The sequence below is a fragment of the Procambarus clarkii genome, chromosome 85 (assembly GCF_040958095.1).
Source record: "Procambarus clarkii isolate CNS0578487 chromosome 85, FALCON_Pclarkii_2.0, whole genome shotgun sequence".
In the NCBI taxonomy this organism is placed as follows: domain Eukaryota; kingdom Metazoa; phylum Arthropoda; class Malacostraca; order Decapoda; family Cambaridae; genus Procambarus; species Procambarus clarkii.
In genome coordinates, this window is record NC_091234.1 from 23,032,985 (window position 1) to 23,056,081 (window position 23,097).

General features: G+C 49.2%; 1 protein-coding gene across 1 annotated transcript in view; it reads left to right on the plus strand.

The window, feature by feature from the left end:
• The window catches only part of LOC123746672 (uncharacterized), a 237,022-nt gene that overhangs the window by 189,496 nt on the left and 24,429 nt on the right, over positions 1 to 23,097 (plus strand). Inside the window, 2 exon segments of the mRNA XM_069316905.1 lie at positions 5,946 to 5,991; positions 5,993 to 6,130. Coding sequence (XP_069173006.1) covers positions 5,946 to 5,991; positions 5,993 to 6,130 — 184 coding nt within the window.

Below are 23,097 nucleotides of genomic sequence, written 5' to 3' on the forward strand. Positions count from 1 at the left end.
TTTGGTGTCTACACCCTAGTTATACCTGGTGGACTAACCTGCTGTACTATAAGATAAGGAACCTTTTCAATGTATGTAGTCTATTCCTGTTGTTTGATTGGCTGCATATATATAAACTAATAAACCCCCCTAATGTGTAGAGGAGCGATTTGTGAGATTGAGATTATTGCAGAAATACAGTCCACTTATCATTATACAAATTGCTATCGAAGTATATAAATTAACGTAAATATAAATTCTATATATATTCATATAAATTAAATAAATATAAATCTCACAGGTCGGTTCCCACATTATTTGGTCATCTTCGAACCGGATGACGGATTATTTGATCCTTTGAACCCACATTTGGTCATCTTAGTACCGGATGAACCAGTTAACCAGTGGATTCATTAAATATACTAGTGCAGTGTTATTTAAACAAAGGCCAGCCAGTCAATGACGGCGGCGTTGACTCGTGCGAGTTCACGAGCCCCGCTCAGTTCAGTTCAGCTTCGTCAGCGGTTTTATGTACACTCCACATTTGGTGGAGTGTTATTCTGTGAAATGACAGCGCTAATATAGAAGCCAGCCAAATTAGTGACTGTGTCTTCGCGATATTGTTCACGGATTTCGTGGTGTTACATTTCGCGAGAGATTATCTACGAATTTTGTGGAGTTTATTTCGCGAGGTCACTAATAATATTTAATACTTCTTGATAATATTAGAAGTTTCATAGAGGCTAATTAAGAGGCTATTATCAATAATTGTGTATATTATTTCTCCAAAATAGAGAATTATTTAATATATATTGCACTAGTGATCACAGTATAATATTTACTAATTGCCAACCCACAACAGGGTAGGATATGACTAGTTGAACTATTATTGCTCATCCTAGTCCCATTATTACCATAGTCAGTTGTACTATATTCAACAACCTAACACCATTAATGAATGGTGCAGACCCTATTTTGGGTGTAATTTTTATCAACTCGAGTTGAGTTGTATATATAATAATTTACTTATGATCATTACACCTTTGAGTGATTAATTAGTGTCTATTCCATCCTAGGGTGATATAGAAGAGCTAACCTAAAGGTACTTCCAGTGACACTGGTTTATCACTCAAATCATTAGTGTGTATGATTGTATATATATAATGTGTATTAATTTTAAGTGCTAACCTCTAGTAGAGGTAGGATTATTGCCTAGTGAGTGCATTTACCCTAGGCTATCATTAGAGTTTGTTCAGTATTATGAGCAGCCCAAGTACAAGCCCCACAAGGCTTCACCAACGAACCAGTATGGATAATGCAGGGAGAATGAAAAGAACCCTTGCAGGTCTTAAAGGCCACTTAACAAGACAGATCAAGAAATGTGAAGATTTGTCACAACAATCAACAGTTGATTATGCTGACCTGGAAAGCTATTATCAAGCAGCTGCAGGTAAATTTGAGCAAATCAAATGCCAAATAGCAACATATGTGGCTGAACTTGCCAACACCAATTTATCAGAAACAGAAATAGACGACATTATGGTTGATCTTGCGAATTATGAAGATCAGACTCAAGCCACATTACAGCCTTATGTCAAATTAATTGCCCAGAACAAGGCAACAGCAACAACAACAACAGTTGCATCTAATACGAGTCAAGCAGAAGCTCGACTCCCTCCAATTAATTTACCCACTTTCTCAGGAAAAGATGAGGAAGATTGGGACGAATTTTGGAACAAATTCGTTGACCTTGTAGACTCAAAACAATCTTTACCAAGGAGTAGTAAATTCTCTTATTTGCAAGGTCAATTATCAGGTGAGGCTAAAACAGTAGTATCCCATCTGAGATTAACTAATGATGGCTATGATCTGGCAGTAAAACTCCTCAAGGATAATTATGCTGATCCAGAAGTAAGAACATCACATTTAGTTCATGAGCTGTTGCATTTACCCCCACCGGAGGCTTCAGCTGATTCACTCCAAGTCTTCAAGCTGGAGGTAGAATCATTGATCAATGCCCTCAGCCTGACAGCAGATACAAACGGGGCTGAGTGGGTCTTGAAAATAATTGTCCAGGAGAAAATACCTAGGGACATATTGAGACAAATGAGTGCTCATTACAATAAAAGCATCTTATCTATGAATGAAATATCTGAAGGTTTAAAGTCAGTAGTTCATCAATTACGAACACATGACAAATTAAAACCACCAAGTAAACCCTCAGAAACCAATAATAGTAAACCACAGAGTACCAAAGGTACTCCAAATCAATCTAGACAATATAATTCAACACCAAAGTGGAACAGTAGCAGTGTGGGCGTATATGCAGTGGGACCCTCCAAGCCTATAGTTACTGTGTCACCCAAGAACGTGACACCAAAGGGTACTGGAAGCTATGGAACATGTTTGTTCTGCAATGAGAAACATTCAATGTACCACTGCTCTAATTATCCTGATAGTGACGCCCGTGTTGAGCGACTCAAAGATTTGCAACATTGCACGAGGTGCCTCAGGAAACATAACATCAACGACTGTGATACCCAATTATACACCTGTAATAGGTGTAACAAAGGTCAGCACCATGCAGCATTGGGCAGACACACTAAAACAACGTCTCCAAACCCCAAGGTGGAAGATAGCATTCCCACCTCAGTACAGTACTGCAAGGTGCAACCAACAAAGAGTGTCCATTCGGCAAAGTCTAAAGGTAATACGACTTTGCCTACTGCCCAAATTACCATCCTGAATAAGAGGGCCAAGGTCCATACCCGAGGGTTGTTTGACCAAGGATCCCAGAGAACATATATCACTAAAAGGCTGGCAGATGAACTACAATTAAGGCCTGTAGCCCAGACGTCATTCAACATCTCAGGGTTTGTAACAGATGCAGGACCTCAAGTCTACCAGGTGGTACAACCATCAGTACGCTTAGGCAGGTACGTCTGTCGAGTACAAGCCATTGTGGTGGACAAAATACCAGTAGACCTACAAGTTCAAGGTCTGAGAGCAACAGCCAAATTCCTGAGAAATAGAGGAATAAAATTGGCAGATAATATTAAGTCTGATCACCTCACCGACTTCGGTCTCCTTGTAGGGACAGACTATTGTCATCGATTCATCGGTAGCCCTACTACATATCAGGGTATAACCATGTTAAACTCTGCAGGAGGTAAATTACTCTCAGGCCCAGTATCAAGCCTGAGGAGACCTATGCCTGCAGATAAACAATACCAGTAGAAACCTAAATTTGTCAGCTGATTATATTTCTCCAGTAGCATTATACTAAGGAGATTACAGCTGACTATACCAACAGAGGTTGATGTTAGTATCATCATTTGAAGCTGAAGATGAGTTCATGAGGCCTCAGTGGCAAATCAGTGAACAGTAGCCTAAAACAGCTACAAGTCACTGCGACCAATGTCACTGAACCCACTGCAGTCTCAGAACCATACTTTACTTTAATGATGAGCTATTCAATCTTCTGAATCAATTAACTAAATTAAAACCCCAATAAATCTGATGACTGATTTGATACATTTATTATTTAATCAAGATGTATTCCATGGGCCTCAGTGTTTATATATCAGTGACCAGTTACCTGAAGAAACTTCAAGTTATATCTGATGTCACTGATCTCACTGCAGTCCCTGAATCATACTTGACTGTAGTACTTGATCACATTCAGTCTTCTGGGTTAAATAATATGTAATTAGGCTTGAATATTAGCCTTTCAAGAGTTGACAGGGAAATGAAATCGCATTAGACTTCTAACCCCTGCAACTCTAGTACGGGACATCCGTCCTGTACGAACAGACGCACAAATGTGTGATTACTAACTACTAACATCAAATTAATGTAATAATTCGAAGGAGGAGTATCGGTGTTCGTCTGTTCTAATTAGGACTTCGACCCGTGAGCAGCCCCTGGGGAATTATGTCGGAAAATCCGACACCATTTAATATATCATAAAGATAATAGCTGTATTACCAACAAGTTAACCCATAGAAAACGTAACTTGTAGTGGAATTACCGTCTAAAGAAAACGGGATATCATCACCACATACTATTATAATTCACCACCTATTATGGTGGGAATTATTCTTAAATACATTAGTCTTTGGACTTTACCATCATAAAAACATCTTATATAAATTAACTTAATTATCAATATTAAAGTAGAGTAAATGTGACCCTTCTATCACTTTCTGAAATCTGGACAATGTAAGCCAGGCGTCAGGGAGGAAGGAGGGCAGCCATCATTGTTATACTAGACCAGAGGCTCACGGGAGCAAATTCGGCTCCTGTTAAATTTACTTGGACGTAGTGTTATGGAAACTAAAAGTGTACCATTATCAACACGCTGTCTACAAATTCAAGTTAAGTGTCTATCCGAAACCCGTTTATCATTCATTTATGGCCATTAATGTCAGGATATAGGGTGACCCGGTTAGATCACGAAATCGCCTCAAACTAAAGGTCAAGACGAGGAAGCAAGATTTTGTGCACCAGTTACTGGGTGATGGAAGCTACCTCAAAGAGGATAATTTGGTGTCTACACCCTAGTTATACCTGGTGGACTAACCTGCTGTACTATAAGATAAGGAACCTTTTCAATGTATGTAGTCTATTCCTGTAGTTTGATTGGCTGCATATATATAAACTAATAAACCCCCCCTAATGTGTAGAGGAGCGATTTGTGAGATTGAGATTATTGCAGAAATACAGTCCACTTATCATTATACAAATTGCTATCGAAGTATATAAATTAACGTAAATATAAATTCTATATATATTCATATAAATTAAATAAATATAAATCTCACAGGTCGGTTCCCACATTGGTACACTCTTCCAAAATTCTCTCGTCCCTTGTGTCAATAAATTTCTTTACTTTGTCCTCCTCCATCTCTATATCATTGAGCATACACGACAGCACAGACAAGTTAGTAGGCACTAATTTCACCATTTCAGTCCCTTAGCTGGTTGAGTAGCAGTATCACTGAATTCACTGGCCACACTGTATTTGTACCCAGGCAACATTTGTCTTGAAATTTGGGCCACACTGTAGCTTGATCCACGCTTCCTGGCGAAGTTCCCAGTTCTTGGCTACCGGGGTTCGAATCCTGGCAAGGTCGCCAGTTCTCTGTCACGTGGAGGTGGGCCGGGGCTCTGCCCCGTCAGGTGCATTCCACAGATGGCGTTGACATCGTCACAAACGAGTAGTAGAGCTAGCAGATAGCAGGTTTTACTAGTAGCAGTGCGAGCAGATATAGAAGATCGTACAGGTAGCAGAGCGAGCTAATAATAGCAGGTCGGAGAGTGGTAGGGCGAACATTAAGACAAAAGGGAAGGTGAGTGGACAGGTCACTGTCATGGGTCACTGGTTATTACCAGTGGTGGGAGGCATCAGTGATTATGATCAGTGGTGAGATGTGTTAGTCTGTGGTCATTACCAGTGGTGAGAGGCAAATGTGATTATGATCAGTGGTGAGATGTGTTAGTCTGTGGTCATTACCACAGACTAACACAGGTAAGAGGCGTCTGAGGTCTTTACCAGTGGTGAGAGGCATTATCACGGGTGTTAGGTCATGACTGGGTGTCAACACAAGCAAGAGTTTCGTGAGTGACAAGTCAGTAGATATATAATGGTTCAGGGCTGGTCAGGGTGGCAGTGGAGATCAGTGTAAGTTAAGAACAGTGAAAGTTAGCGAGATTTTCCGTACTTGATGCTGCAAAAATCTCCCAACAATTATTGCAGTTGGTAACAAGTCTGGCGCAGAATAAAAAAATATTGGAATTAGTAATGACAAAAATAATGTATAAAATTTAAGAGAAAGAGATTGATGGTTTATTAAACAAGCTTCACAAGATACCCGGATTAAATTATTATAACAGTTTACAAAATGCTTTGACTTATAATGTAATCTGAGACTGACATTATACTCACTCATTATACTCGCTTCCAGGAAGTATTCCAACGCTGAACAAGATGACTTGTGGCGGTACCTGACAGGAGGCTGCTCATGAAGACGGCACACTGCCCCCAGACACAACAGTCAAGATGATCATGGACACGTGGACGCTGCAGATGGGCTACCCTGTCATCGAGGTGGTGAGGAGTGCAGACGGCACCTCGGCAACCCTCACTCAGGTTGGTAATTCCTCAGTGTTTTACACTGTTGAGCGCTGAAGGGCATTGCATAATATGCAGTGCCATTCAGGTGTGAATACTTAACCCTTGATGGATGCAATTCTCACTCAATTTAAAATATTTTTATTTGTAAAAAATCTACAAATATTTTTTTATTTTATTTTATGTGGAGAGCTCCTCCGGCTCCCCGGAGCTATACCGGGCTGATTTGTATATATTAGACCCGTGGCAATCGATTGAGTTCTAGCTCTAACGGGGCCCAACGCCGGAACCTGACCTCCTCAGAGAGGCACGAGGAGCATTGGCCTATAGACACCTTTGTGTAATTGGAAGCAGTCTATGTCTGCTATCTACCAGGTCAGGCACCGCACTGGCTTCCCAACCCCAGTTCAGAGGCTGTAGTGTTTGGTGGCAGTCGATCGACTCTGGCTCCATCCTCTGAGCAGTGCTGTCCATAGCGGTGTTGTATTGTATGGTGGTGTGTGAGACAGGAGTAACACAAGAGTACTGGGGCAGCATGTACCTAAGGCCACCTTCCCTAGGTTCCCTGTAAGTACTGCCCTTGTGGTTTAAGGTTATCTTCTATGAGCCGTTCGGGACACTACCTCCAGCGTGGTCCTTTTGCTGCTAGGGGAATGCCGCTCTTGGGATCAGCTGGGGTTGTTCTTATTCCTGTTTGACCTTGAGTAGGAGGTAATGTCGTCGATGGCTGGGGCTCAAGATACTGTGCAGGCTGTCTGATATACGCATTGCGGCCAGTTCTGTTCCCCTGCGGATGTTGTGCTTTTACCGGATATATCTTTTGTTTCCTTTTGCCTGGCAGGGGTCTGTCTGGTGTGGCTGTAGGAGCACTTGTATGATTTTGGTGGCCCTCCACCAGGTCCCCATGATTGCACACGTTGCAAGGGTTCAGCTTTTAGTTTGTTTGCTTGGTAGCTCTGGGATAAACGGTTAACAGTACCTGGTCTGGGCTTCCCTAAGCAGTCAGCTTAAGGGCCCTGGGAACCCCCACTGGGGCTCACTGGTCTGATGGAGGAGACCTCCGAGTCCCACCTCGCTTTGTGCGAATTTGAAGGTTGCTCTGTCCCCTTGTCTCCGGGTGATATTCACCAACTTTGCCTCCACCATGCTGCCTGTTAGGTTGATGACATCTTTGACTCAGAGTCTTACGAGTGGTGTTCCTTGCGTGTACTCCAGTTCACCCAGTTCGATAATGCTATTTATCGGGTGCAGGCAGCATCTGCATTAAATGTGCAATTTAGGTTGCTGCAATGCTCTAGGCTAATTGCCTTTCTGGATGCCCCACGGCTGCCCCGCTTTGGTTAGAGGGACCCTGGACTTGGAGGGGAAGGAGGGGGTTAGTTGCTTCAATCTCTGGTTTCGTTCTTGGCCCCTCGTCCCTGCCCTGCAGTGTTGCATCCTGCTCCATCCCCCCCTCCTCCTCCTGGCCCCTAAATGTCTGAGGGTTTCGGAGTCAGGGGTAGGGGTTTTATTGATGGTGAGACTCGGGCGGCTTCGGGGACTGCCCCTTCCGGATCGGCGGTGGAGGCATTCGAGCCTGTTCCTCCTGCTTGGGGCTTTTGGGTCGCGCCAGCGGGCCCCTTTCCTCCCTTGTTTTTTTTTCCGGTGGACTCTGCCATTTCTCCAGAGGCAGAGGGTTTGGAGGACAGCTCAGCCCCGGGTCCTGATGTGGAGGATTCCGGGGCTGGGGAGGAGTAGTCTTGGAGTCTTGGGCCCCGTCTGGCCCTATTTGGGTGTTGGAACCCTCAGCGTGGGGCTTGTTGTTACAAGGGGAGGGGTTCTCCTATCCCCCCCCCTCCCTGTATGAGTTTGATATGGGTTCAACTCCTCCCCAGGTTAGGTTTCGGGTTCCCTTGGGTTCCTTCGTTCCCTTTTTCTGGAGGATTTCAGCTTCCCGCATTCCGCTGTGGGAGTTGCAGGAGGCTTTTGTTGCTTACCTCCTGTGAGACCCGGATTACGCCTCGGTAATGGATTTTTCGTCTTTTGAGTTTGGCTCCTCTTTTCCTTACTGGGTGCGCTTATGATGTGCCGCAGTCGTCCTGGCTGCCGGACTGCCCTCTCTTTTTGTTGGGGGCATGCCATTCGTTCTGTTGGATCCGCACGCTTGAGTGGCGAGAGTTGACTACGGTCGTTTAGGTTTACCTGGGGGCGTGTTTGAGCATCTCAATGCGTGCTTGTTCGCCCCTGTGCTTCCTCGTGATATCGGCCAGGTGCAACTTCATGTGCAGATTCTCTCCTTTTCAGCGTTTCTGGTGCCTAAGGATTTGTGTGCCCATGGGCATTTGGCTTGGGTCTTGCGCTTCTTTTCCCTGCTGGAGCTGTTTTCGGACTGGCTCGAGGTGGATGTGGAGGAGTTTGGTTCTGGGCTAGTGTCCAGTGCACTTGCCTCAGCAGCTCAAGCGTCAGCTGCATTGCTGAAGTTGTTTGCGCCGATTCTGAAGGAAGCGGTGTCTCTTTGCTTCATGCCTCGCATGCCGGCAGGCGGTGCTCGTCCACTCCTTGAAAGCTGCTTGGGCTCTGGCACACAGATTTTCATCCCATTTTTTTGTCCGTTACTGTTTGCAGAGTCTGCGGTGGTGCATTTTCTGCCAGCCTATGTCGGACTTGTTGGTTGGGAGCCGTGGTGGTTCTGCTCGGAAGGATCGCGCCAGGGCTCAGGGTTCCTTTGGTCATCGTAAGCCAATTGTGCCAGATTCGGGGCCGGCCCTCCTGCGGAGTAGTCGGCGTCTGGTCGGTGCAATGATCACTCTGAGCATCGGTCAGGCTCTCGTAAGGGTCGCCGGCCCTTTTGCAGTTCGCCTCATTGACGGGATGATGGGAGGGGAGGCTTGCGTTGTTTGCTCTCGCTTGATCCAACGATTTATGAGCATTTTGCGTCGTTTCCTCCGGCCTGCGGTGGCATTGGGTGACTCGTCCTCTTTCGGAAGGATCGGAGCTGGCAGGGAAGGCATCTTTCCCTGCACTCTGTCGGGTCATCCTGGAATGGGTTCACTTGGTCGAAACGATGGGGGGTCCCTCAGGTGGGTGTCCCGATTGTTTCCAGTTCCGAAACGGGACTGTGCGAACCTACGATTCATTCTGGACTTGTCCCATCTGAACCACTCTGTCTTTTGCCCCTCATTTCGGATGACCACTCTGTCCCAGGTCCAGCTGCTTTTGGAGCCGGGTACTTGGGTGGTGTTGCTGGAGGTCCGGGCTGCATATTGGCACATCCCGATTCATCCAGGGTTTAGAGGACTGGCTCGGTTTTGCCGTGGGGCGACAGGCTTACCGTTTTCGTTGCCTTTCATTCAGCTGGACTCTTACACCTCGCATGTTATGGTGACCCATTTGTTTCTGTTAGGGGTTTGGGTTCTGACTGACCTCGACGACTGGCTGGTCTGGGCTCCCAGTCAGTCCTCGTGTCTGCTCGCGAGGGATTTGGTTCTTTCCCAGATGCTTTTGTTTTTGCAGGGCACCTGGATCATGCATCGGTTACTCAAGCAGCTGTGCAGAGTCTGAACTTCGCCATGCTGGTCTACCCGTCGGGTCGGGTCTGGCTTGGGCAGCTGTTCTGTTTCCTTCAGGAATATCCGTTCCGCCGCTCTTGTGATCGCTGGGTTCGGACCACAGAGCCTTTCGTCGGCTACTGCGTCTCTGGCTTCCTGTTCAGGTCTTTTGGGGTTCGGTGCCGTGGTACCTTCCCGAGTCCTTGCTCGATGTGTTCATGGATGCCTCATCTCTCAGCATGGGGATTGTGACCAAAGCTCACCAAGCCAGACTGGGTCGAGAGGGTTCGTCCTTCCGTCAGGTTCACAGCACGGCAAAGGAGTCGTGGGGGTGTGGCATTCACTTTAGAGGGTTCGTGTCGCTCGCAGATCGAAGATTCGACTCCATTCGGACTGCTCACCAGTGGTTCATTGTGTGAACCTGTAGGGGGGTTTGATGCAGCATCTGGCTCTTTGGAGTTGATCGCTTCAGGTGACTCGTCTGCTGAATTCTCTGGGTTTGGCTTCTCCTGGCAGTTCATGTCCAGGGAGGGTCCAACATACTGCCAGACTGTCCTGTCCTGTGTCATTGCCCTGTTCACAGAATGTACAGTCGACGCCGATTTGCTACATAGTGACAGACTCACTACCCTTGTGCTAAAAGAATACTTGTCTAACATATCTATGTCACTTTTGAGTCTCAAGCTTCCATCTGTAACCCCCTTGTTCTATTGTTATTATTTTTTTTATTATTATTATTTTTCTACCACAGACGTGGACCACACATTTACAATGCTAACCAGCATATATACACTTTCTTCTGTCCTCCATGGACAGGGTTAGAGATGTGTTAAACATATAGTTCAGGGGTTTATTGAACACTCAACCACAGAAAGGTGATTCGTTGCTTTTAAAATGCTAAGCTAACCTACATACGTAAATACATAGATACACAGATTTACATATGCCCTACATAAAGTGTTTGATGTGTCTTTTACATAGTGTCATTAATGTGCATTTACAAAGGTGAAATGTAATTCTGATCAGCTTCCATATATACTTTATACACATACATATACATACACACACACACACACATAAACATACATATATATACACACACATGCATTCACATACATTTGTTTCTTTTTACTCTGACAGGGTGAGATAGCTGATAAAGAAACTAGTGTACATTTAAGCACCTAATCATTGAAGGTTATTATGGTGCTTTTACAAGCTCAGGTTATATAGTTACATCACATACATACATTGTATAATTTATACATTACATGGTCAATCTTGGGTACAAGATTGTTATTCATTGTAAACAGTTCCTCTATTTCCCAATAGGTGAGTACACACTCACACTTTTTTTTATTGTTATTTTTACATGCAAGCATGCGAAGAAATACAATAAATACATTAAAATCAATTAAAAGCAAACTAGAATAAAACAGAGCACACAAAATTACAAATCACAAACTCACATAGTACAAAAGAAACAAAGGTACTCAACCACAAAACACCGGCCTGAAGGGCCGACCACAAAAACAACAATACATACAAACACAGATGAATAATACAACACACGGTACCCAAACCCCTGGTACCCAAGACTGGGAGAGCCGGTCGGCCGAGCGGACAGCACGCTGGATTTGTGATCCTGTGGTCCTGGGTTCGACAGCACGCTGGATTTGTGATCCTGTGGTCCTGGGTTCGATCCCAGGCGCCGGCGAGAAACAATGGGCAGAGTTTCTTTCACCCTATTTCACCCTATACTGCTGTTACCTAGCAGTAAAATAGGTACCTGAGTGTTAGTCAGCTGTCACGGGCTGCTTCCTGGAGGTGGAGGCCTGGTCGAGGACCGGGCCGCGGGGACACTAAAAAGCCCCGAAATCATCTCAAGATAACCTCAAGATAACCCCCACCTAATAACCCAAACACCAGAACATAATTATACAAAACAAGTCTACTGGCACCGTAACCACACACAGAGAGGCACATACAACAAAGAAAATTACAAATACTCAGTACAAACAAAAGGACAACATAATTTCAATACAGAAAACATATACGCAATACACAATACATAACAAACACCTGGAGCACGCAGGAACCAGGAAAACAAAAAACAAAGGAATCAAGGATCACACTTCTCTGGGAACTTATCCCAAGGATACATTTTCTTATATGCCTCCCAAATCAAATATTCCATGTCAGTAAGGAGTCGATCCCCCTTCTGCTGTGGGGCCCGCATAAACTCAGGAATAACCAAATCAGGCGGAAACGGCCACTTCCCGAAGCTCACTGGTGCAGGTCGCATAACTGAGGCACGGGAGCACGAAACACCCCCTCCTCGGAAGCAGAAGACACCGAAGAAGCGTACAAAGGCCGCCGAGACTGCCACGCCGCCGAACGCACAGGAATAGAAGGTGACAGTTGATGTGATGGTAACACGTCCACTGGTACCGCAGGAGTTACAGAAGAGACGGCTTGAGACGGAAGAGGCGACAAGACCGCCGCCGACGAAACAGGGAAGGAGGAAGGGGGCACGGACTCCCCAGAGCGAGCAGCCTTTTTCAAGACCACCACCAGATCACTTACGCACACCACAAACCTCAGCAGGTGGAACCATCCCCCACGAAAGAACCGGAACCATCCGACGCAGGCGATGCACCCGAATCAGGATCCGCAGGCACCACACCAGAAGGGGAGGCCAAAACACCGGCACCAGCATCCGCAGGCAAATGCACCTCCGCCATCACCGTACATTGCAACGTAACCGGAGCCACCCAGCCGTCGCCGGAAGATCCACAATCGTCGAAATCGCCAACGTCAGCCCATACAGAAGAACACCGGGAATGCTTAGGCTCTGGCCGCACATCATCAGAACCGGAGGCTAACTCAGAGACATGCACTACACAAGCCGGTCGAACCGACGCTCGTCGTAGAACGGCAGCATCCTCAACCACATGGGGTACCAGGTTAGGCACAGGAGGAGGTGCCGTATCCACTCCAGCAATCAGCACAGCCGGGACAGACGGCGAGGCTGCAGGGACAGGGACAGACACAGCAAGAGGAAGAACTTGAAGACGGGGGACCCCCCGAGCATAAGGCAGGCAGAAGAACCACAGGAACTCCTGGGACACCAGCCGGAGCAGGACGATCACCAGGCGTCAACACAACCTCCGGAAGAGAGGCGACAACAACAGGAGGTGCAACAATTGACACAGGGGGCACAGCTGAGGCCGAAGAGACATCCACATCCACAACTACCGAATTCTCCTCCACAGGAAGCGGTGGGAAATCCTCCTCACTGAAGAGGTTCACGGGCGCAACGGCAGGCGCAGAACACCCAGTAGCCTGATGGCCCAAACGGCCACAACGATAACACGTCCGAGGCTGGCGGGCATAAAACACCCGAACGTGGTATCCCAAGAGTTTCACAGAGGATGGAATATCTGCCCGGAGCCGCATGCCCAGGGTGTGAATGTTTGTCCGCATACCCTTGAGCAGACTCGAGGATATCATATGCAACCGCACACTAACACTGGTGCAAAACTGGACGAAGTACTGCCGTAGCAGACCCTCTGGAAACTCCAAGGGCGCGAATGAATACTGACATAAGTGAGGGCACCACTCTGATCAGAGAGGGTCACAGTGCCCTGCATCATCTGGCAGGGGTAAGGTCCGCCCCTCGTAGCGACGGAGAAATTCCCGAAGTGCCAGCTCCTCCAGTAAATTTCACAATTGCCCGACGTGCTGTCACCAATTCGACGCCATAAATGTCCATCACAGGGACATGAAGCATATCACACAACACCAGTGCTATCTCCGGGTACCCAGCTCGTCCAGAAAACTCGAGGCCCACTAGACTGAGCCCGCACTACTAGGGAAAGCGGGACCCACATCTTGAACTCCACGTCAGCACTGACCAGACAGACAGAGACACACACGCCCCCAACCGACCAAACTGGCAAACAATCACCAACTGCCAGGAGAGGTCAGGCAACAAGTCCTCACTCCACGGCAGCTAGCAGTCCACTCACTTGGTGGTGTGGCATTCATTTTCAGAGGGTTCGTTTCGCTCGCAGATCGAGGATTCGGCTCCATTCGGACTACTCACCAGTGGTTCATATGTCTGAGCCGTGGGGGTTCGATGCAGTCTCTGGCTCTTTGGAGTTGATCGCTTCAGGTGACTCGTCTGCTAAATTCTTGGGGTTTGGCTCTCCTGGCGGTTCATGTCCAGGGAGGGTCCAACATACTGGCAGATGTCCTGTCCTGTTTCATTGCCCTGTTCACAGAATGTACAGTACGACGCCGATTTGTACATAGTGACAGACTCACTACCCTTATGCTAAAAGAATACTTTTTAACATATCTATGTCACTTTTGAGTCTCAAGCTTCCATCTGTAACCCACTTGTTCTGTTGTTATTCATTGTAAACAGTTCCTCTATTTCCAAATGTGGCCTGGGTTCGATTCCTGTGAGTACACACTCACACATGGTGGCTGAGTGGACAGCGCTTGAGACTCGTAATCCTAACGCCCAGGTGATTGATCCTCTACAATGGCAGGAAACAAATGGGCTGAGTATTTTTCACCCTAATGCATCTGTTCACCTAGCAGTTTATAAATACATGGGAGTTAGACAGCTGCTACAGCCTGCTTCCTGGGGGTAGGGGGTGTGAAAAAAACTGATTGACAGTTGAGAGGCTGACTGAAAGAGCCAGAGCTTAACCCCAGCAAGCACAACTAAGCGAATACAACTAGGTAAATACACATGCACACACACACAGGGGGTTAGAGGGGTCTGGTAACTGAGTGGACAGTGCACAGTACTCATAATTCTGTGGCCCGGGTTCGATTCCTGGACTAGGCAGAAACAAATGGGCAAAGTTTCTTTCACCCTGATGCCTCTGTTACCTAGCAGTAAATAGGTACCTGGCAGTTAGACAGCTATTACGGATCTGTTTCCTGGGGGTGTGTGGGGGAAAAAATTAGTTAGTAGTTAGTTACAGTTGATTGATTGACAGTTGAGAGGTGGGCCGAAAGAGCAGAGCTCAACCCCAGCAAGAACACAAAGGTGAATTCACACATACACACATATATTGGGCCTGACGGCTGAGTGGACAGGGTTCGACATTCGTAGTCTTAAGGGTTTGGGTTCGATCCCCGGTGCAGGCAGAAACAAATAAGCAGAGTTTCTTTCACCCTGATGCACCTATTCAACTGGCAGTAAATATGTACCTGGGAGTTAGACAGCTGCTACAGGCTGCTTCCTGTGTGTGTGTGTGTGTGTGTGTGTGTGTGTGTGTGTGTGTGTGTGTGTGTGTGTGTGGTGTGTGTGTGTGTGTGTGTGTGTTGTGTGTGTGTGTGTGTGTGTGTGTGTGTGTGTGAAAAAAAACAGTTGATTGAGAGTTGAGAGGCAGGCCCAAAGAACCAGAGCTTAGCCCCCACAAGGACAACTAGGTGAGTACACACACACACACATATTTAGTATTTGTACTTAATTTAAATTAGAAACGTTTAGTCTCCATGGTGTAGTGGTAAGACACTCGCCTGGCGTTCTGCGAGCGCTTTGTCATGGGTTCGTATCCTGGCTGGGGAGGATTTACTGAGCACAAATCCTTAACTGTAGCCTCTGTCTAACTCAACAGTAAAATGTGTACTTGGTTGTAACAACGATTCTTCGTGGGGGATGGTATACAGGACCATAGGATTAAGGACCTGCCCGAAACGCTACGCATACTAGTGGCTGTACAAGAATGTAACAACTCTTGTATATATCTCAAAAAGAAATATAATTTTTTACATTTGCTAAAATGGTCTACGATTTCATTGACTGAAATTTACGTATTTTATACTTCAAAAAGACAACTTTATATGAATAGCTACATTGTCACCTTTCTGTGACCAAATAAAAACGTCAGACACACGTTTTGCGTTTGTTTGGAAAACATGGCATCTTAGCCGGGTACACTTTGGAGTCTTTAAGGGATTGCTGGGCTGACTGCCAGGGGGGTCTAGACGTGGTCGCCAGGCGCTCCCCAGTTGTTGCTAGGCGTTCCGTGTGGGAGGGTCCTGTTGTTACGTCGGCGCCATAGGGCGCCATAGGCAACAGTAAGAGCCCTCCCCCCTATTCGCCGCTCTGAGACTGTGGGTCTGGAATTTTCTGGCCGTGCGTCTTACCTGGCCCTTGAGAATGTCCTGTTGGATATGCTGCGTGTGCGAGTTGCCGATATGTACGGGCTCCAACTGCTGCCCATCCATCAGGCACTTGTTTAGTTTAACTCCGCTGCTGTTTATAGAGACTTCGTAGACCGTTATGATGTGCGCTCTCTTCCTCTCCCTGGGAACGGTGGTACCGTCACTATATCTGACCGGTGCTGCTCGGTAACGTATGTGGCCCTGCATGGTGTGCCATTTGAATTCACCGAGGCTTTGCTTCGACGGTATTTGGGCCAGTTTGGGACTGTTATTTCCATCCAGATGAACTCCGTCTCTGCCGGCAGGTGGCGTGGTGACTCGTGTGAGACCCGGACTCTCGGCCTGCGGCTCAAGTCTCCTGTTCCTTCCGCGGTGACCTTGATGGGCTACACTATGTGGGCGTTCTATGCAGGACAGCCTCGACAATGTTTTTGTTGTGGCATTGAGGGGCATCTGGTAGCTGGTTGCACTGGGGTCGCGGCTGCACCTGTTAATTTGTTCCGGGACAAGGATTTTCCCCCGTTGGTAGGCGCAGGACCTGTCGCCTAGTGATGAAAGTGGGTGGGGAGGTTCCCCTGCCGCCTGCTGTACCCAGTGATGGCTGTTGGCCCAGAATGTTTGGGATGGTGGTGTACACGACGAGGTGGTGGTGTGTGCGGCTCCGCCCCCGCAGTCGGTCTCGTCGCTTCCACCGGCTTCTGCACCTGTTTCCGACTCTGCGCCTCTGACGTCTCTGCAGGCTCCCTCACCTGTGTTGGACCCTTCCTCTCCTGTGGCCGCGCCTGTTCCTTCTCCTGTCTCCTCTGTGGGTGGCGGTCTCGTCCCCCGTGTTGTTGAGGCTGACGTTCTGCGGGATCGTGCTCCCTCGTTTGTGGGGCGGCCTGCAGCCGGCTCCTCTCGGGTGCCTCCTGCATGGGGATGACAGCTCCGATGATCAACGGCCTGTCCCCAAGCATTCGCGTACGGATACGGGTGCTTCGCCTCCTCGTTCGTGGGCAGAGGAATGTGAGGATGTGGCGAGGGTTGATGTTTCTTCTGAGAGCTGTTCCTCTGTGGAGTGCGAGGATGGTGTGTCCGGTGCTGGTGTGGGTCCGGTGGATGGTGTGGGCCCTGGTGTGGCCCCTGCTGTGGGGGTGGGGGCCCGTGTGAGGCCGTCGCCCGCATCGGATGGTTCTGGTTCCCCGTGGGGGGTGGTTCCCCCTTGCGGGGTTGAGAGTGGTCTTGGCGACCTGGTGGTGGTGTTGAAGAAGACTGCTCACTCTGAGGTTCTGTGCCCTCTCCCCCGTCCCCTGTTTCGTCGGCGGCGGTTATGCCGCTCCACACGTCTCCGGCCATTTCTTCTGTATCTCCTGCTTTGTCGGGGCGGGGTGCCCGTCTCGGCAGCCTCCGCCTGCTGTGCCGGCGTCTTCTGCTTCCTCGGCGGCGGTGTTCTTGCCTCCCACGTCAGGTTCTTCGTCTTCGGTGTCCTGTCGTTGGGTTGTCTCCACATCCGCTCCCGCTGGATGTGGAGATCCCCGAGTATATGGAGTACCCGCGGTGTCGTGAGGGCCGTTCCCCTACCAAACTGGAATATTTAATATAGGAGGCTTATAAGCGGAAGTATCCGCCGCAGAGGTTCCCTGAGAAGTATCCTCCTTGTTGACTGTTGTTTGTTGTGGGGTTCCTTGCGCCTGGGTGCGTGGGTGTGGGGTGGGGTTCCTTGCGCCTGGGTGCGTGGGTGTGGGGTGGGGTTCCTTGCGCCTGGGTGCGTGGGTGTGGGGTGGGGTTCCTTGCGCCTGGGTGCATGGGTGTGGGGTGGGGTTCCTTGCGCCTGGGTGCGTGGGTGTGGGGTGGGGTTCCTTGCGCCTGGGTGCGTGGGTGTGGGGTGGGGTTCCTTGCGCCTGGGTGCGTGGGTGTGGGGTGGGGTTCCTTGCGCCTGGGTGCGTGGGTGTGGGGTGGGGTTCCTTGCGCCTGGGTGCGTGGGTGTGGGGTGGGGTTCCTTGCGCCTGGGTGCGTGGGTGTGGGGTGGGGTTCCTTGCGCCTGGGTGCGTGGGTGTGGGGTGGGGTTCCTTGCGCCTGGGTGCGTGGGTGTGGGGTGGGGTTCCTTGCGCCTGGGTGCGTGGGTGTGTTGTGGGGTTCCTTGAGCCTGGGTGCGTGGGTGTGGGGTGGGGTTCCTTGCGCCTGGGTGCGTGGGTGTGGGGTGGGGTTCCTTGCGCCTGGGTGCGTGGGTGTGGGGTGGGGTTCCTTGCGCCTGGGTGCGTGGGTGTGGGGTGGGGTTCCTTGCGCCTGGGTGCGTGGGTGTGGGGTGGGGTTCCTTGCGCCTGGGTGCGTGGGTGTGGGGTGGGGTTCCTTGCGCCTGGGTGCGTGGGTGTGGGGTGGGGTTCCTTGCGCCTGGGTGCGTGGGTGTGGGGTGGGGTTCCTTGCGCCTGGGTGCGTGGGTGTGGGGTGGGGTTCCTTGCGCCTGGGTGCGTGGGTGTGGGGTGGGGTTCCTTGCGCCTGGGTGCGTGGGTGTGGGGTGGGGTTCCTTGCGCCTGGGTGCGTGGGTGTGTTGTGGGGTTCCTTGAGCCTGGGTGCGTGGGTGTGGGGTGGGGTTCCTTGCGCCTGGGTGCGTGGGTGTGGGGTGGGGTTCCTTGCGCCTGGGTGCGTGGGTGTGGGGTGGGGTTCCTTGCGCCTGGGTGCGTGGGTGTGGGGTGGGGTTCCTTGCGCCTGGGTGCGTGGGTGTGGGGTGGGGTTCCTTGCGCCTGGGTGCGTGGGTGTGGGGTGGGGTTCCTTGCGCCTGGGTGCGTGGGTGTGGGGTGGGGTTCCTTGCGCCTGGGTGCGTGGGTGTGGGGTGGGGTTCCTTGCGCCTGGGTGCGTGGGTGTGGGGTGGGGTTCCTTGCGCCTGGGTGCGTGGGTGTGGGGTGGGGTTCCTTGCGCCTGGGTGCGTGGGTGTGGGGTGGGGTTCCTTGCGCCTGGGTGCGTGGGTGTGGGGTGGGGTTGCGTGGGTGTGGGGTGGGGTTGCATGTGTGTGTCTGGGTCCAGAGTTTTTTTTTTCTGGTTCCTGCGTGTTCCGTTTTTTTATTTTTTGCTTATGGTTGGTTTGCGTGTGTTTGTTGTGTATTGCTTTGTTGCGTTCCCTTGTTATTTCTTGTGTTTTACTTACTGTGTTGTATTACAGTGTTATATTTACCATGTTCTGTTACTGTGTTCTCGATTTTGTGGCGTGATGTCTGCTGTTGTGTGTTGCGGCGCATGGTGCGTGTGTTTTGTGTTTGTGCTATTTTGTGTATGTGTGATCCTTGTTTATATTTTACCCTTGGTTTATTGTGTTCTTTGTGCACTTTTGTCATTACTGATGCTTGTGGCCCGCCCCATATTACTGATGCTTGTGGGCCGCCCCATATTACTGATGCTTGTGGCCCGCCCCATATTACTGATGCTTGTGGGCCGCCCCATATTACTGATGCTTGTGGCCCGCCCCATATTACTGATGCTTGTGGCCCGCCCCATATTACTGATGCTTGTGGGCCGCCCCATATTACTGATGCTTGTGGGCCGCCCCATATTACTGATGCTTGTGGCCCACCCCATATTACTGATGCTTGTGGCCCGCCCCATATTACTGATGCTTGTGGGCCGCCCCATATTACTGATGCTTGTGGGCCGCCCCATATTACTGATGCTTGTGGGCCGCCCCATATTACTGATGCTTGTGGGCCGCCCCATATTACTGATGCTTGTGGGCCGCCCCATATTACTGATGCTTGTGGGCCGCCCCATATTACTGATGCTTGTGGCCCGCCCCATATTACTGATGCTTGTGGCCCGCCCCATATTACTGATGCTTGTGGCCCGCCCCATATTACTGATGCTTGTGGGCCGCCCCATATTACTGATGCTTGTGGGCCGCCCCATATTACTGATGCTTGTGGCCCGCCCCATATTACTGATGCTTGTGGGCCGCCCCATATTACTGATGCTTGTGGCCCGCCCCATATTACTGATGCTTGTGGCCCGCCCCATATTACTGATGCTTGTGGGCCGCCCCATATTACTGATGCTTGTGGGCCGCCCCATATTACTGATGCTTGTGGGCCGCCCCATATTACTGATGCTTGTGGGCCGCCCCATATTACTGATGCTTGTGGCCCGCCCCATATTACTGATGCTTGTGGCCCGCCCCATATTACTAATGCTTGTGGGCCGCCCCATATTACTGATGCTTGTGGGCCGCCCCATATTACTGATGCTTGTGGGCCGCCCCATATTACTGATGCTTGTGGGCCGCCCCATATTACTGATGCTTGTGGCCCGCCCCATATTACTGATGCTTGTGGCCCGCCCCATATTACTGATGCTTGTGGCCCGCCCCATATTACTGATGCTTGTGGGCCGCCCCATATTACTGATGCTTGTGGCCCGCCCCATATTACTGATGCTTGTGGGCCGCCCCATATTACTGATGCTTGTGGCCCGCCCCATATTACTGATGCTTGTGGCCCGCCCCATATTACTGATGCTTGTGGCCCGCCCCATATTACTGATGCTTGTGGCCCGCCCCATATTACTGATGCTTGTGGCCCGCCCCATATTACTGATGCTTGTGGCCGCCCCATATTACTGATGCTTGTGGCCCGCCCCATATTACTGATGCTTGTGGCCCGCCCCATATTACTGATGCTTGTGGCCCGCCCCATATTACTGATGCTTGTGGCCCGCCCCATATTACTGATGCTTGTGGCCCGCCCCATATTACTGATGCTTGTGGGCCGCCCCATATTACTGATGCTTGTGGCCCGCCCCATATTACTGATGCTTGTGGGCCCGCCCCATATTACTGATGCTTGTGGCCCGCCCCATATTACTGATGCTTGTGGGCCCGCCCCATATTACTGATGCTTGTGGGCCGCCCCATATTACTGATGCTTGTGGGCCGCCCCATATTACTGATGCTTGTGGCCCGCCCCATATTACTGATGCTTGTGGCCCGCCCCATATTACTGATGCTTGTGGCCCGCCCCATATTACTGATGCTTGTGGGCCGCCCCATATTACTGATGCTTGTGGGCCGCCCCATATTACTGATGCTTGTGGCCCGCCCCATATTACTGATGCTTGTGGGCCGCCCCATATTACTGATGCTTGTGGGCCGCCCCATATTACTGATGCTTGTGGGCCGCCCCATATTACTGATGCTTGTGGGCCCGCCCCATATTACTGATGCTTGTGGCCCGCCCCATATTACTGATGCTTGTGGCCCGCCCCATATTACTGATGCTTGTGGCCCGCCCCATATTACTGATGCTTGTGGGCCCGCCCCATATTACTGATGCTTGTGGCCCGCCCCATATTACTGATGCTTGTGGGCCCGCCCCATATTACTGATGCTTGTGGCCGCCCCATATTACTGATGCTTGTGGCCCGCCCCATATTACTGATGCTTGTGGCCCGCCCCATATTACTGATGCTTGTGGCCCGCCCCATATTACTGATGCTTGTGGCCCGCCCCATATTACTGATGCTTGTGGCCCGCCCCATATTACTGATGCTTGTGGCCCGCCCCATATTACTGATGCTTGTGGCCCGCCCCATATTACTGATGCTTGTGGCCCGCCCCATATTACTGATGCTTGTGGGCCGCCCCATATTACTGATGCTTGTGGCCCGCCCCATATTACTGATGCTTGTGGCCCGCCCCATATTACTGATGCTTGTGGCCCGCCCCATATTACTGATGCTTGTGGCCCGCCCCATATTACTGATGCTTGTGGCCCGCCCCATATTACTGATGCTTGTGGCCCGCCCCATATTACTGATGCTTGTGGCCCGCCCCATATTACTGATGCTTGTGGCCCGCCCCATATTACTGATGCTTGTGGCCCGCCCCATATTACTGATGCTTGTGGCCCGCCCCATATTACTGATGCTTGTGGCCCGCCCCATATTACTGATGCTTGTGGGCCGCCCCATATTACTGATGCTTGTGGCCCGCCCCATATTACTGATGCTTGTGGGCCGCCCCATATTACTGATGCTTGTGGGCCGCCCCATATTACTGATGCTTGTGGCCCGCCCCATATTACTGATGCTTGTGGGCCGCCCCATATTACTGATGCTTGTGGCCCGCCCCATATTACTGATGCTTGTGGCCCGCCCCATATTACTGATGCTTGTGGGCCGCCCCATATGGGTAGTGCTGCTTTTGTGTGTGTGTGTGTTCTTATATGTTTTCTGTTCTTCTTTGTTTTCCCTTTTGTATTATGTTGATCTGTGTTACTTGTTATCTGTGTTCTTGTTATTCTGTTTTCTTTGTTATTATGTGCTTTCCTGTTTTATATGGTTACTGTACGCTGTGATTACTTTGTTTAAAAAAAAAAAAATAAAAAAAAAATTGGAGTTTTTATTATTCCACTTACTTGCCTGTATGAGTCTTTGATTCACAGTTCAGTTCAGTCTTTGATCACTTCAGTACAATTGTGTTCCATTGGCAAAGCATAAAAGATAATATTGAGTTCCAACGGCTCACAAAAACCAGTTCCTGATTGTCCAAGACGGCCATTAACAGTGTGCGCAGAGAGTTTGTTTATGAGAGACAGTGCGCGCAGAGAGTTTGTTTATGAGAGACAGTGCGCGCAGAGAGTTTGTTTATGAGAGACAGTGCGCGCAGAGAGTTTGTTTATGAGAGACAGTGCGCGCAGAGAGTTTGTTTATGAGAGACAGTGTGCGCAGAGAGTTTGTTTATGAGAGACAGTGTGCGCAGAGAGTTTGTTTACGAGTGTGTCGATGACTCCTTCCTCTTTCAGAGTAGGGGTGGGGGTGCTGACTATTTAACCTTAATTACCAATTTTAAACAAATATATGTATCTAATCTAGCTAATAATCAAATACCTTAATTAAGATAGTTTTCAAAAAATAAGTATTGTACTATTATGATAATGATTTGTACTACTAGGAGTAGGAATTAGATGGATACAGCTTGATTTTAGTGTAATGACGAATGACATCCTGCTTGAGTAGACTAGCTAGCCGTTGCTATGGGAAAACAACGTCCATGGACCATATAGAATCCATGATATAATAAAATGGTGGATATTTTCCATGCCACATGCTCCAAAAATATATTAAATATTTCATTATTATTTATAATATCAAGGTTCCTTTCTATTTGGGTAATGATTGCCAAACAGTTATCAATTCTTTGTAATTATGGCGATTAATTTTCACAGGAAAAATTCCTTAAATTTCTAGTGTAAAGTATCATATGAATCCGAAATCATTCCAGTTGAGACAAAATACGCCAGATGTCGTCAG